This window comes from Heptranchias perlo, chromosome 2 (genome assembly GCF_035084215.1).
Source record: "Heptranchias perlo isolate sHepPer1 chromosome 2, sHepPer1.hap1, whole genome shotgun sequence".
NCBI classification, from domain to species: Eukaryota; Metazoa; Chordata; class Chondrichthyes; order Hexanchiformes; family Hexanchidae; genus Heptranchias; species Heptranchias perlo.
In genome coordinates this window covers 30,824,644-30,838,275 of record NC_090326.1, presented here as the reverse complement: position 1 = coordinate 30,838,275, position 13,632 = coordinate 30,824,644, and the positions used below count along the sequence as shown (strand labels likewise).

Sequence of the window (13,632 nt, the reverse complement as noted above, 5' to 3'; positions counted from 1 at the left end):
GTGTGTGTCTGTGCGTGTGTGTCTGTGCGTCTGCGTGTGTGTGTCTCTGTGCGTGTGTGTGTCTCTGTGCGTGTGTGTGTCGCTGTGTCTCTGTGTGTGTCTGTCTCTGTGTGTCTCTGTGTGTGTGTGTGTCTCTGTGTGTCTCTGTGCGTGTGTGTGTATCTCTGTGTGTCTCTGTGCGTGTGTGTGTCTCTGTGCGTGTGTGTGTGTGTCTCTGTGCGTGTGTGTGTCTGTGTGTCTCTGTGCGTGTGTGTGTCTCTGTGCGTGTGTGTGTCTCTGTGCGTGTGTGTGTCTCTGTGCGTGTGTGTGTCTCTGTGTGTGTGTGTCTGTGTCTGTCTCTGTGTGCGTCTCTGTGTGCATGTGTGTCTGTGCGTGTGTGTGTCTGTGCGTGTGTGCCTGTGTGTGTCTGTGTGTATGTGCATGTCTGTGTGTGCGTGTCTGTGTGTGCGTGTCTGTGCGTGTGTGTGTCTCTGTGCGTGTGTGTGTGTGTCTCTGTGCGTGTGTGTGTGTGTGTGTCTGTGTCTCTGTGTGTGTGTGTCTCTGTGCGTGTGTGTGTCTGTGTGTCTCTGTGCGTGTGTGTGTCTCTGTGCGTGTGTCTCTCTGTGCGTGTGTGTGTCTCTGTGCGTGTGTGTGTCTCTGTGCGTGTGTGTGTCTCTGTGCGTGTGTGTGTCTCTGTGCGTGTGTGTGTCTCTGTGCGTGTGTGTGTGTCTCTGTGTGTGTGTGTCTGTGTCTGTCTCTGTGTGCGTCTCTGTGTGCATGTGTGTCTGTGTGCATGTGTGTCTGTGCGTGTGTGTGTCTGTGCGTGTGTGTGTCTGTGCGTGTGTGTGTCTGTGCGTGTGTGTGTCTGTGCGTGTGTGTGTATGTGCATGTCTGTGTGTGCGTGTCTGTGTGTGTCTCTGTGTGTGTCTGTGCGTGTGTGTCTGTGCGTGTGTGTCTGTGCGTGTGTCTCTGTGCGTGTGTGTGTCTGTGCGTGTGTGTCTGTGCGGGTGTGTGTCTGTGCGGGTGTGTGTCTGTGCGGGTGTGTGTCTGTGCGGGTGTGTGTCTGTGCGTGTGTGTGTCGCTGTGCGGGTGTGTGTCTCTGTGCGTGTGTGTGTCGCTGTGCGGGTGTGTGTCTCTGTGCGTGTGTGTGTCGCTGTGCGTGTGTGTGTCGCTGTGCGTGTGTGTGTCGCTGTGCGTGTGTGTGTCTCTGTGTGTGTGTGTGTGTCTCTGTGTGTGTGTCTCTGTGTGTCTGTGTGTGTGTGTCTGTGTGTGTGTGTCTGTGTGTGTCTCTGTGTGTGTGTGTCTCTGTGTGTGTGTGTCTCTGTGTGTGTGTGTCTCTGTGTGTGTGTGTCTCTGTGTGTGTGTCTCTGTGTGTGTGTCTCTGTGTGTGTGTCTCTGTGTGTGTGTCTCTGTGTGTGTGTGTCTTTCTGTGTGCGTGTCTTTCTGTGTGCGTGTCTTTCTGTGTGCGTGTCTCTGTGTGTGTGTGTCTTTCTGTGTGCGTGTCTTTCTGTGTGCGTGTCTTTCTGTGTGCGTGTCTCTGTGTGTGTGTGTCTTTCTGTGTGTGTGTGTCTTTCTCTGTGTGTGTGTCTTTCTGTGTGTGTGTGTGTCTTTCTGTGTGTGTGTGTGTCTTTCTCTGTGTGTGTGTCTTTCTCTGTGTGTGCGTGTCTTTCTGTGTGCGTGTCTTTCTGTGTGCGTGTCTTTCTGTGTGCGTGTCTTTCTGTGTGCGTGTCTTTCTGTGTGCGTGTCTTTCTGTGTGCGTGTCTTTCTGTGTGCGTGTCTTTCTGTGTGCGTGTCTTTCTGTGTGCGTGTCTTTCTGTGTGCGTGTCTTTGTGTGCGTGTCTTTGTGTGCGTGTCTCTGTGTGCGTGTCTTTCTGTGTGCGTGTGTTTCTGTGCGCGTGTGTCTTTCAGTACGCGTGTGTCTTTCTCTGCGTGTGTGTCTTTCTCTGCGTGTGTGTGTGTCTTTCTCTGCGTGTGTGTGTGTCTTTCTCTGTGTGTGTGTGTCTTTCTCTGTGTGTGTGTGTCTGTGCGTGTGTGTCTGTGCGTGTGTGTCTGTGCGTGTGTGTCTGTGCGTGTGTGTCTGTGCGTGTGTGTCTGTGCGTCTGCGTGTGTGTGTCTCTGTGCGTGTGTGTGTCTCTGTGCGTGTGTGTGTCGCTGTGTCTCTGTGTGTGTCTGTCTCTGTGTGTCTCTGTGTGTGTGTGTGTCTCTGTGTGTCTCTGTGCGTGTGTGTGTATCTCTGTGTGTCTCTGTGCGTGTGTGTGTCTCTGTGCGTGTGTGTGTCTGTGTCTCTGTGTGTGTGTGTCTCTGTGCGTGTGTGTGTCTGTGTGTCTCTGTGCGTGTGTGTGTCTCTGTGCGTGTGTGTGTCTCTGTGCGTGTGTGTGTCTCTGTGCGTGTGTGTGTCTCTGTGCGTGTGTGTCTGTGTCTGTCTCTGTGTGCGTCTCTGTGTGCATGTGTGTCTGTGCGTGTGTGTGTCTGTGCGTGTGTGCCTGTGTGTGTCTGTGTGTATGTGCATGTCTGTGTGTGCGTGTCTGTGTGTGCGTGTCTGTGCGTGTGTGTGTCTCTGTGCGTGTGTGTGTGTGTCTCTGTGCGTGTGTGTGTGTCTGTGTCTCTGTGTGTGTGTGTCTCTGTGCGTGTGTGTGTCTGTGTGTCTCTGTGCGTGTGTGTGTCTCTGTGCGTGTGTCTCTCTGTGCGTGTGTGTGTCTCTGTGCGTGTGTGTGTCTCTGTGCGTGTGTGTGTCTCTGTGCGTGTGTGTGTGTCTCTGTGTGTGTGTGTCTGTGTCTGTCTCTGTGTGCGTCTCTGTGTGCATGTGTGTGTGTGTCTGTGTGTGTGTGTCTGTGTGTGTGTGTGTCTCTGTGTGTGTGTGTCTCTGTGTGTGTGTGTCTCTGTGTGTGTGTCTCTGTGTGTGTGTCTCTGTGTGTGTGTCTCTGTGTGTGTGTGTCTGTGCGTGTGTGTGTATGTGCATGTCTGTGTGTGCGTGTCTGTGTGTGTGTGTCTGTGTGTGTCTCTGTGTGTGTCTGTGCGTGTGTGTCTGTGCGTGTGTGTCTGTGCGTGTGTCTCTGTGCGTGTGTGTGTCTGTGCGGGTGTGTGTCTGTGCGGGTGTGTGTCTGTGCGGGTGTGTGTCTGTGCGGGTGTGTGTCTGTGCGGGTGTGTGTCTGTGCGTGTGTGTGTCGCTGTGCGGGTGTGTGTCTCTGTGCGTGTGTGTGTCGCTGTGCGTGTGTGTGTCGCTGTGCGTGTGTGTGTCGCTGTGCGTGTGTGTGTCTCTGTGTGTGTGTGTGTGTGTCTCTGTGTGTGTGTCTCTGTGTGTCTGTGTGTGTGTGTCTGTGTGTCTGTGTGTGTGTGTGTGTCTCTGTGTGTGTGTGTCTCTGTGTGTGTGTGTCTCTGTGTGTGTGTCTCTGTGTGTGTGTCTCTGTGTGTGTGTCTCTGTGTGTGTGTGTCTCTGTGTGTGTGTCTCTGTGTGTGTGTCTCTGTGTGTGTGTCTCTGTGTGTGTGTCTCTGTGTGTGTGTCTCTGTGTGTGTGTCTCTGTGTGTGTGTGTCTGTGTGTCTCTGTGCGTGTGTGTGTCTCTGTGCGTGTGTGTCTCTGTGCGTGTGTGTCTCTGTGCGTGTGTGTGTCTCTGTGCGTGTGTGTGTCTCTGTGCGTGTGTGTGTCTCTGTGTCTTTGTGTGTGTCTCTGTGTCTTTGTGTGTGTCTCTGTGTCTCTGTGTGTGTGTGTCTGTGCGTGTGTGTGTATGTGCATGTCTGTGTGTGCGTGTCTGTGTGTGTGTGTCTGTGTGTGTCTCTGTGTGTGTCTGTGCGTGTGTGTCTGTGCGTGTGTGTCTGTGCGTGTGTCTCTGTGCGTGTGTGTGTCTGTGCGGGTGTGTGTCTGTGCGGGTGTGTGTCTGTGCGGGTGTGTGTCTGTGCGGGTGTGTGTCTGTGCGGGTGTGTGTCTGTGCGTGTGTGTGTCGCTGTGCGGGTGTGTGTCTCTGTGCGTGTGTGTGTCGCTGTGCGTGTGTGTGTCGCTGTGCGTGTGTGTGTCGCTGTGCGTGTGTGTGTCTCTGTGTGTGTGTGTGTGTGTCTCTGTGTGTGTGTCTCTGTGTGTCTGTGTGTGTGTGTCTGTGTGTCTGTGTGTGTGTGTGTGTCTCTGTGTGTGTGTGTCTCTGTGTGTGTGTGTCTCTGTGTGTGTGTCTCTGTGTGTGTGTCTCTGTGTGTGTGTCTCTGTGTGTGTGTGTCTCTGTGTGTGTGTCTCTGTGTGTGTGTCTCTGTGTGTGTGTCTCTGTGTGTGTGTCTCTGTGTGTGTGTCTCTGTGTGTGTGTCTCTGTGTGTGTGTGTCTGTGTGTCTCTGTGCGTGTGTGTGTCTCTGTGCGTGTGTGTCTCTGTGCGTGTGTGTCTCTGTGCGTGTGTGTGTCTCTGTGCGTGTGTGTGTCTCTGTGCGTGTGTGTGTCTCTGTGTCTTTGTGTGTGTCTCTGTGTCTTTGTGTGTGTCTCTGTGTCTTTGTGTGTGTGTGTCTTCGTGTGTGTGTGTCTTCGTGTGTGTGTGTCTTTCTGTGTGTGTGTGTCTTTCTGTGTGTGTGTGTCTTTCTGTGTGTGTGTGTGGCTTTCTGTGTGTGTGGCTTTCTGTGTGTGTGGCTTTCTGTGTGTGTGGCTTTCTGTGTGTGTGGCTTTCTGTGTGTGTGGCTTTCTGTGTGTGTGGCTTTCTGTGTGTGTGTCTTTCTGTGTGCGTGTCTTTCTGTGTGCGTGTCTTTCTCTGTGTGCGTGTCTTTCTCTGTGTGCGTGTCTTTCTGTGTGCGTGTCTTTCTGTGTGCGTGTCTTTCTGTGTGCGTGTCTTTCTGTGTGCGTGTCTTTCTGTGTGCGTGTCTTTCTGTGTGCGTGTCTTTCTGTGTGCGTGTCTTTCTGTGTGCGTGTCTTTCTGTGCGCGTGTCTTTCTGTGCGCGTGTCTTTCTGTGCGCGTGTCTTTCTGTGCGCGTGTCTTTCTGTGCGCGTGTGTGTCTTTCTCTGTGTGCGTGTGTGTCTTTCTCTGTGTGTGTGTCTTTCTCTGTGTGTGTGTGCGTCTTTCTCTGTGTGTGTGTGTCTTTCTGTGTGTGTGTGTGTGTGTGTGTGTGTGTCTTTCTGTGTGTGTGTGTCTTTCTGTGTGTGTGTGTGTCTTTGTGTGTGTGTGTGAGTGTGTATGTGTGTCTTTCTGTGTGTGTGTGAGTGTGTATGTGTGTGTGTGTCTGGTGTGTGTGTGTCTCTGTGTGTGTGTCTCTGTGTGTGTGTCTCTGTGTGTGCGTGTCTTTCTGTGTGTGTGTGCGTGCGTGTGTGTGTGTGCGTGTGTGTCTGTGCGTGTGTGTCTGTGCGTGTCTTTGTGTGTGCGCGTATGTCTGTGCGTGTGTGTCTGCGTGTGTGTCTGCGTGTGTCTCTGCGTGTGTGTCTCTGCGTGTGTGTCTCTGCGTGTGTGTCTCTGCGTGTGTGTCTCTGCGTGTGTGTCTGTGCGTGTGTGTCTGTGCGTGTGTGTCTGTGCGTGTGTGTCTGTGCGTGTGTGTCTGTGCGTGTGTGTCTGTGCGTGTGTGTCTGTGCGTGTGTGTCTGTGCGTGTGTGTCTGTGCGTGTGTGTCTGTGCGTGCGTGTCTTTCTGTGTGCGTGTCTTTCTGTGTGCGTGTCTTTCTGTGTGCGTGTCTTTCTGTGTGCGTGTCTTTCTGTGTGCGTGTCTTTCTGTGTGCGTGTCTTTCTGTGTGCGTGTCTTTCTGTGTGCGTGTCTTTCTGTGCGCGTGTGTCTTTCAGTACGCGTGTGTCTTTCTCTGCGTGTGTGTGTGTCTTTCTCTGTGTGTGTGTGTCTTTCTCTGTGTGTGTCTTTCTGTGTGTGTGTGTGTCTTTCTGTGTGTGTGTGTGTCTTTCTCTGTGTGTGTGTGTGTGTGTGTGAGTGTGTGTGTGTGTCTCTGTGCGTGTGTGTGTCTGTGTGTCTCTGTGCGTGTGTGTGTCTCTGTGCGTGTGTCTCTCTGTGCGTGTGTGTGTCTCTGTGCGTGTGTGTGTCTCTGTGCGTGTGTGTGTCTCTGTGCGTGTGTGTGTCTCTGTGCGTGTGTGTGTCTCTGTGCGTGTGTGTGTGTCTCTGTGTGTGTGTGTCTGTGTCTGTCTCTGTGTGCGTCTCTGTGTGCATGTGTGTCTGTGTGCGTGTGTGTCTGTGCGTGTGTGTGTCTGTGCGTGTGTGTGTCTGTGCGTGTGTGTGTCTGTGCGTGTGTGTGTCTGTGCGTGTGTGTGTATGTGCATGTCTGTGTGTGCGTGTCTGTGTGTGTCTCTGTGTGTGTCTGTGCGTGTGTGTCTGTGCGTGTGTGTCTGTGCGTGTGTCTCTGTGCGTGTGTGTGTCTGTGCGTGTGTGTCTGTGCGGGTGTGTGTCTGTGCGGGTGTGTGTCTGTGCGGGTGTGTGTCTGTGCGGGTGTGTGTCTGTGCGTGTGTGTGTCGCTGTGCGGGTGTGTGTCTCTGTGCGTGTGTGTGTCGCTGTGCGGGTGTGTGTCTCTGTGCGTGTGTGTGTCGCTGTGCGTGTGTGTGTCGCTGTGCGTGTGTGTGTCGCTGTGCGTGTGTGTGTCTCTGTGTGTGTGTGTGTGTCTCTGTGTGTGTGTCTCTGTGTGTCTGTGTGTGTGTGTCTGTGTGTGTGTGTCTGTGTGTGTCTCTGTGTGTGTGTGTCTCTGTGTGTGTGTGTCTCTGTGTGTGTGTGTCTCTGTGTGTGTGTGTCTCTGTGTGTGTGTCTCTGTGTGTGTGTCTCTGTGTGTGTGTCTCTGTGTGTGTGTCTCTGTGTGTGTGTGTCTTTCTGTGTGCGTGTCTTTCTGTGTGCGTGTCTTTCTGTGTGCGTGTCTCTGTGTGTGTGTGTCTTTCTGTGTGCGTGTCTTTCTGTGTGCGTGTCTTTCTGTGTGCGTGTCTCTGTGTGTGTGTGTCTTTCTGTGTGTGTGTGTCTTTCTCTGTGTGTGTGTCTTTCTGTGTGTGTGTGTGTCTTTCTGTGTGTGTGTGTGTCTTTCTCTGTGTGTGTGTCTTTCTCTGTGTGTGCGTGTCTTTCTGTGTGCGTGTCTTTCTGTGTGCGTGTCTTTCTGTGTGCGTGTCTTTCTGTGTGCGTGTCTTTCTGTGTGCGTGTCTTTCTGTGTGCGTGTCTTTCTGTGTGCGTGTCTTTCTGTGTGCGTGTCTTTCTGTGTGCGTGTCTTTGTGTGCGTGTCTTTGTGTGCGTGTCTCTGTGTGCGTGTCTTTCTGTGTGCGTGTGTTTCTGTGCGCGTGTGTCTTTCAGTACGCGTGTGTCTTTCTCTGCGTGTGTGTCTTTCTCTGCGTGTGTGTGTGTCTTTCTCTGCGTGTGTGTGTGTCTTTCTCTGTGTGTGTGTGTCTTTCTCTGTGTGTGTGTGTCTGTGCGTGTGTGTCTGTGCGTGTGTGTCTGTGCGTGTGTGTCTGTGCGTGTGTGTCTGTGCGTGTGTGTCTGTGCGTCTGCGTGTGTGTGTCTCTGTGCGTGTGTGTGTCTCTGTGCGTGTGTGTGTCGCTGTGTCTCTGTGTGTGTCTGTCTCTGTGTGTCTCTGTGTGTGTGTGTGTCTCTGTGTGTCTCTGTGCGTGTGTGTGTATCTCTGTGTGTCTCTGTGCGTGTGTGTGTCTCTGTGCGTGTGTGTGTCTGTGTCTCTGTGTGTGTGTGTCTCTGTGCGTGTGTGTGTCTGTGTGTCTCTGTGCGTGTGTGTGTCTCTGTGCGTGTGTGTGTCTCTGTGCGTGTGTGTGTCTCTGTGCGTGTGTGTGTCTCTGTGCGTGTGTGTCTGTGTCTGTCTCTGTGTGCGTCTCTGTGTGCATGTGTGTCTGTGCGTGTGTGTGTCTGTGCGTGTGTGCCTGTGTGTGTCTGTGTGTATGTGCATGTCTGTGTGTGCGTGTCTGTGTGTGCGTGTCTGTGCGTGTGTGTGTCTCTGTGCGTGTGTGTGTGTGTCTCTGTGCGTGTGTGTGTGTCTGTGTCTCTGTGTGTGTGTGTCTCTGTGCGTGTGTGTGTCTGTGTGTCTCTGTGCGTGTGTGTGTCTCTGTGCGTGTGTCTCTCTGTGCGTGTGTGTGTCTCTGTGCGTGTGTGTGTCTCTGTGCGTGTGTGTGTCTCTGTGCGTGTGTGTGTGTCTCTGTGTGTGTGTGTCTGTGTCTGTCTCTGTGTGCGTCTCTGTGTGCATGTGTGTGTGTGTCTGTGTGTGTGTGTCTGTGTGTGTGTGTGTCTCTGTGTGTGTGTGTCTCTGTGTGTGTGTGTCTCTGTGTGTGTGTCTCTGTGTGTGTGTCTCTGTGTGTGTGTCTCTGTGTGTGTGTGTCTGTGCGTGTGTGTGTATGTGCATGTCTGTGTGTGCGTGTCTGTGTGTGTGTGTCTGTGTGTGTCTCTGTGTGTGTCTGTGCGTGTGTGTCTGTGCGTGTGTGTCTGTGCGTGTGTCTCTGTGCGTGTGTGTGTCTGTGCGGGTGTGTGTCTGTGCGGGTGTGTGTCTGTGCGGGTGTGTGTCTGTGCGGGTGTGTGTCTGTGCGGGTGTGTGTCTGTGCGTGTGTGTGTCGCTGTGCGGGTGTGTGTCTCTGTGCGTGTGTGTGTCGCTGTGCGTGTGTGTGTCGCTGTGCGTGTGTGTGTCGCTGTGCGTGTGTGTGTCTCTGTGTGTGTGTGTGTGTGTCTCTGTGTGTGTGTCTCTGTGTGTCTGTGTGTGTGTGTCTGTGTGTCTGTGTGTGTGTGTGTGTCTCTGTGTGTGTGTGTCTCTGTGTGTGTGTGTCTCTGTGTGTGTGTCTCTGTGTGTGTGTCTCTGTGTGTGTGTCTCTGTGTGTGTGTGTCTCTGTGTGTGTGTCTCTGTGTGTGTGTCTCTGTGTGTGTGTCTCTGTGTGTGTGTCTCTGTGTGTGTGTCTCTGTGTGTGTGTCTCTGTGTGTGTGTGTCTGTGTGTCTCTGTGCGTGTGTGTGTCTCTGTGCGTGTGTGTCTCTGTGCGTGTGTGTCTCTGTGCGTGTGTGTGTCTCTGTGCGTGTGTGTGTCTCTGTGCGTGTGTGTGTCTCTGTGTCTTTGTGTGTGTCTCTGTGTCTTTGTGTGTGTCTCTGTGTCTTTGTGTGTGTGTGTCTTCGTGTGTGTGTGTCTTCGTGTGTGTGTGTCTTTCTGTGTGTGTGTGTCTTTCTGTGTGTGTGTGTCTTTCTGTGTGTGTGTGTGGCTTTCTGTGTGTGTGGCTTTCTGTGTGTGTGGCTTTCTGTGTGTGTGGCTTTCTGTGTGTGTGGCTTTCTGTGTGTGTGGCTTTCTGTGTGTGTGGCTTTCTGTGTGTGTGTCTTTCTGTGTGCGTGTCTTTCTGTGTGCGTGTCTTTCTGTGTGCGTGTCTTTCTCTGTGTGCGTGTCTTTCTCTGTGTGCGTGTCTTTCTGTGTGCGTGTCTTTCTGTGTGCGTGTCTTTCTGTGTGCGTGTCTTTCTGTGTGCGTGTCTTTCTGTGTGCGTGTCTTTCTGTGTGCGTGTCTTTCTGTGTGCGTGTCTTTCTGTGTGCGTGTCTTTCTGTGTGCGTGTCTTTCTGTGCGCGTGTCTTTCTGTGCGCGTGTCTTTCTGTGCGCGTGTCTTTCTGTGCGCGTGTCTTTCTGTGCGCGTGTGTGTCTTTCTCTGTGTGCGTGTGTGTCTTTCTCTGTGTGTGTGTCTTTCTCTGTGTGTGTGTGCGTCTTTCTCTGTGTGTGTGTGTCTTTCTGTGTGTGTGTGTGTGTGTGTGTGTGTGTCTTTCTGTGTGTGTGTGTCTTTCTGTGTGTGTGTGTGTCTTTGTGTGTGTGTGTGAGTGTGTATGTGTGTCTTTCTGTGTGTGTGTGAGTGTGTATGTGTGTGTGTGTCTGGTGTGTGTGTGTCTCTGTGTGTGTGTCTCTGTGTGTGTGTCTCTGTGTGTGCGTGTCTTTCTGTGTGTGTGTGCGTGCGTGTGTGTGTGTGCGTGTGTGTCTGTGCGTGTGTGTCTGTGCGTGTCTTTGTGTGTGCGCGTATGTCTGTGCGTGTGTGTCTGCGTGTGTGTCTGCGTGTGTCTCTGCGTGTGTGTCTCTGCGTGTGTGTCTCTGCGTGTGTGTCTCTGCGTGTGTGTCTCTGCGTGTGTGTCTGTGCGTGTGTGTCTGTGCGTGTGTGTCTGTGCGTGTGTGTCTGTGCGTGTGTGTCTGTGCGTGTGTGTCTGTGCGTGTGTGTCTGTGCGTGTGTGTCTGTGCGTGTGTGTCTGTGCGTGCGTGTCTTTCTGTGTGCGTGTCTTTCTGTGTGCGTGTCTTTCTGTGTGCGTGTCTTTCTGTGTGCGTGTCTTTCTGTGTGCGTGTCTTTCTGTGTGCGTGTCTTTCTGTGTGCGTGTCTTTCTGTGTGCGTGTCTTTCTGTGCGCGTGTGTCTTTCAGTACGCGTGTGTCTTTCTCTGCGTGTGTGTGTGTCTTTCTCTGTGTGTGTGTGTCTTTCTCTGTGTGTGTCTTTCTGTGTGTGTGTGTGTCTTTCTGTGTGTGTGTGTGTCTTTCTCTGTGTGTGTGTGTGTGTGTGTGAGTGTGTGTGTGTGTCTGGTGTGTGTGTGTCTGGTGTGTGTGTGTCTGGTGTGTGTGTGTCTGGTGTGTGTGTGTCTGGTGTGTGTGTGTCTGGTGTGTGTGTGTCTGGTGTGTGTGTGTCTCTGTGTGTGTGTGTCTTTCTGTGTGTGTGTGTGCGTGTGTGTGTGTGTCTCTGTGTGAGTGTGAGTCTGTGTGTCTCTGTGCGTGTGTGTGTCTCTGTGCGTGTGTGTGTCTCTGTGCGTGTGTGTGTCTCTGTGCGTGTGTGTGTCTCTGTGCGTGTGTGTGTCTCTGTGTGTGTGTGTGTCTTTGTGTGTGTGTGTCTCTGTGTGTGTGTGTCTCTGTGTGTGTGTCTCTGTGTGTGTGTCTCTGTGTGTGTGTCTGTGTGTGTGTGTCTGTGCGTGTGTGTCTGCGTGTGTGTCTGCGTGTGTGTCTGTGCGTGTGTGTCTGTGCGTGTGTGTCTGTGCGTGTGTGTCTTTCTGTGTGTGTGTGTCTTTCTCTGTGTGTGTGTCTTTCTGTGTGTGTGTGTGTCTTTCTGTGTGTGTGTGTGTCTTTCTCTGTGTGTGTGTGTCTTTCTCTGTGTGTGTGTGTCTTTCTGTGTGTGTGTGTGTGTGTGAGTGTGTGTGTGTGTCTGGTGTGTGTGTCTGGTGTGTGTGTGTCTGGTGTGTGTGTGTCTGGTGTGTGTGTGTCTGGTGTGTGTGTGTCTGGTGTGTGTGTGTCTGTGTGTGTGTGTGTCTGTGTGTGTGTGTCTTTCTGTGTGTGTGTGCGTGTGTGTGTGTGTCTCTGTGTGAGTGTGAGTCTGTGTGTGTGTGTCTCTGTGTGAGTGTGAGTCTGTGTGTCTCTGTGCGTGTGTGTGTCTCTGTGCGTGTGTGTGTCTCTGTGCGTGTGTGTGTCTCTGTGCGTGTGTGTGTCTGTGTGTGTGTGTGTCTCTGTGTGTGTGTCTCTGTGTGTGTGTCTCTGTGTGTGTGTCTGTGCGTGTGTGTCTGCGTGTGTGTCTGCGTGTGTGTCTGCGTGTGTGTCTGCGTGTGTGTCTGTGCGTGTGTGTCTGTGCGTGTGTGTCTGTGCGTGTGTGTCTGTGCGTGTGCGTCTGTGCGTCTGTGCGTGTGCGTCTGCGCGTGTGCGTCTGCGCGTGTGTGTCTCTGTGCGTGTGTGTGTCGCTGTGCGTGTGTGTGTCGCTGTGCGTGTGTGTGTCGCTGTGCGTGTGTGTGTCTCTGTGCGTGTGTGTGTCTCTGCGTGTGTGTGTCTGTCTCTGTGTGTCTGTGTGTGTGTGTGTGTCTCTGTGTGTCTCTGTGCGTGTGTGTGTATCTCTGTGTGTCTCTGTGCGTGTGTGTGTCTCTGTGCGTGTGTGTGTCTCTGTGCGTGTGTGTGTGTGTCTCTGTGCGTGTGTGTGTGTGTGTCTGTGTCTCTGTGTGTGTGTGTCTCTGTGCGTGTGTGTGTCTGTGTGTCTCTGTGCGTGTGTGTGTCTCTGTGCGTGTGTGTGTCTCTGTGCGTGTGTGTGTGTCTCTGTGCGTGTGTGTCTGTGTCTGTCTCTGTGTGCGTCTCTGTGTGCATGTGTGTCTGTGCGTGTGTGTGTCTGTGCGTGTGTGTGTCTGTGCGTGTGTGTGTCTGTGCGTGTGTGTGTATGTGCATGTCTGTGTGTGTGTCTGTGTGTGTGTCTGTGTGTGTCTGTGTGTGTCTGTGCGTGTGTGTCTGTGCGTGTGTGTCTGTGCGTGTGTGTCTGTGCGTGTGTGTCTGTGCGTGTGTGTCTGTGCGTGTGTGTCTGTGCGTGTGTGTGTCTCTGTGCGTGTGTGTGTCTCTGTGCGTGTGTGTGTCTGTGCGTGTGTGTCTGTGCGTGTGTGTGTCTGTGCGTGTGTGTGTCTGTGCGTGTGTGTGTCTGTGCGTGTGTGTGTCTGTGCGTGTGTGTGTCTGTGCGTGTGTGTGTCTGTGCGTGTGTGTCGCTGTGCGGGTGTGTGTCGCTGTGCGGGTGTGTGTCGCTGTGCGGGTGTGTGTCGCTGTGCGGGTGTGTGTCTCTGTGCGTGTGTGTGTCGCTGTGCGTGTGTGTGTCGCTGTGCGTGTGTGTGTCGCTGTGCGTGTGTGTGTCGCTGTGCGTGTGTGTGTCGCTGTGTGTGTCTCTGTGTGTCTGTGTGTGTGTGTGTGTCTCTGTGTCTCTGTGTGTCTGTGTGTGTGTGTCTGTGTGTGTCTCTGTGTGTGTGTCTCTGTGTGTGTGTGTCTCTGTGTGTGTGTGTCTCTGTGTGTGTGTGTCTCTGTGTGTGTGTGTCTCTGTGTGTGTGTCTCTGTGTGTGTGTCTCTGTGTGTGTGTCTCTGTGTGTGTGTCTCTGTGTGTGTGTCTCTGTGTGTGTGTGTGTCTGTGTGTCTCTGTGCGTGTGTGTGTCTCTGTGCGTGTGTGTCTCTGTGCGTGTGTGTGTCTCTGTGCGTGTGTGTGTCTCTGTGCGTGTGTGTGTCTCTGTGCGTGTGTGTGTCTCTGTGTCTTTGTGTGTGTCTCTGTGTCTTTGTGTGTGTCTCTGTGTCTTTGTGTGTGTGTGTCTTTGTGTGTGTGTGTCTTTGTGTGTGTGTGTCTTTGTGTGTGTGTGTCTCTGTGCGTGTGTGTGTCTCTGTGCGTGTGTGTGTCTGTGCGTGTGTGTGTCTGTGCGTGTGTGTCTGTGCGTGTGTGCGTGTGTGTGTCTGTGCGTGTGTGTGTCTGTGCGTGTGTGTATGTGCATGTCTGTGTGTGCGTGTCTGTGTGTGTGTCTCTGTGTGTGTCTCTGTGTGTGTCTGTGCGTGTGTGTCTGTGCGTGTGTGTGTCTGTGCGTGTGTGTGTCTGTGCGTGTGTGTGTCTCTGTGCGTGTGTGTGTCTGTGCGTGTGTGTGTCTGTGCGTGTGTGTGTCTGTGCGTGTGTGCGTGTGTGTGTCTGTGCGTGTGTGCGTGTGTGTGTCTGTGCGTGTGTGTGTCTGTGCGTGTGTGTGTCTGTGCGTGTGTGTGTGTGCGTGTCTGTGTGTGTGTGTCTGTGTGTGTCTGTGCGTGTGTGTCTGTGCGTGTGTGTCTGTGCGTGTGTGTGTCTCTGTGCGTGTGTGTGTCTCTGTGCGTGTGTGTGTCTCTGTGCGTGTGTGTGTCTGTGCGTGTGTGTCTGTGCGTGTGTGTCTGTGCGTGTGTGTGTCTGTGCGTGTGTGTGTCTGTGCGTGTGTGTGTCTGTGCGGGTGTGTCTCTGTGCGGGTGTGTCTCTGTGCGGGTGTGTGTCTCTGTGCGTGTGTGTGTTGCTG

General features: G+C 53.0%; 2 protein-coding genes across 2 annotated transcripts in view; both read left to right on the top strand.

Moving 5' to 3' along the window:
* Positions 1-13,632, top strand: part of cap2 (cyclase associated actin cytoskeleton regulatory protein 2) — a 306,535-nt gene that overhangs the window by 95,489 nt on the left and 197,414 nt on the right. The window lies entirely within an intron of this gene.
* LOC137300181 (uncharacterized) overlaps positions 3,925-13,632 on the top strand; it is a gene marked incomplete at both ends in the record, with an annotated part of 13,793 nt that continues 4,085 nt past the window's right edge. The window contains 4 exon segments of the mRNA XM_067969262.1: positions 3,925-4,312; positions 6,480-6,781; positions 7,195-7,201; positions 8,506-8,856. Coding sequence (XP_067825363.1) covers positions 3,925-4,312; positions 6,480-6,781; positions 7,195-7,201; positions 8,506-8,856 — 1,048 coding nt within the window.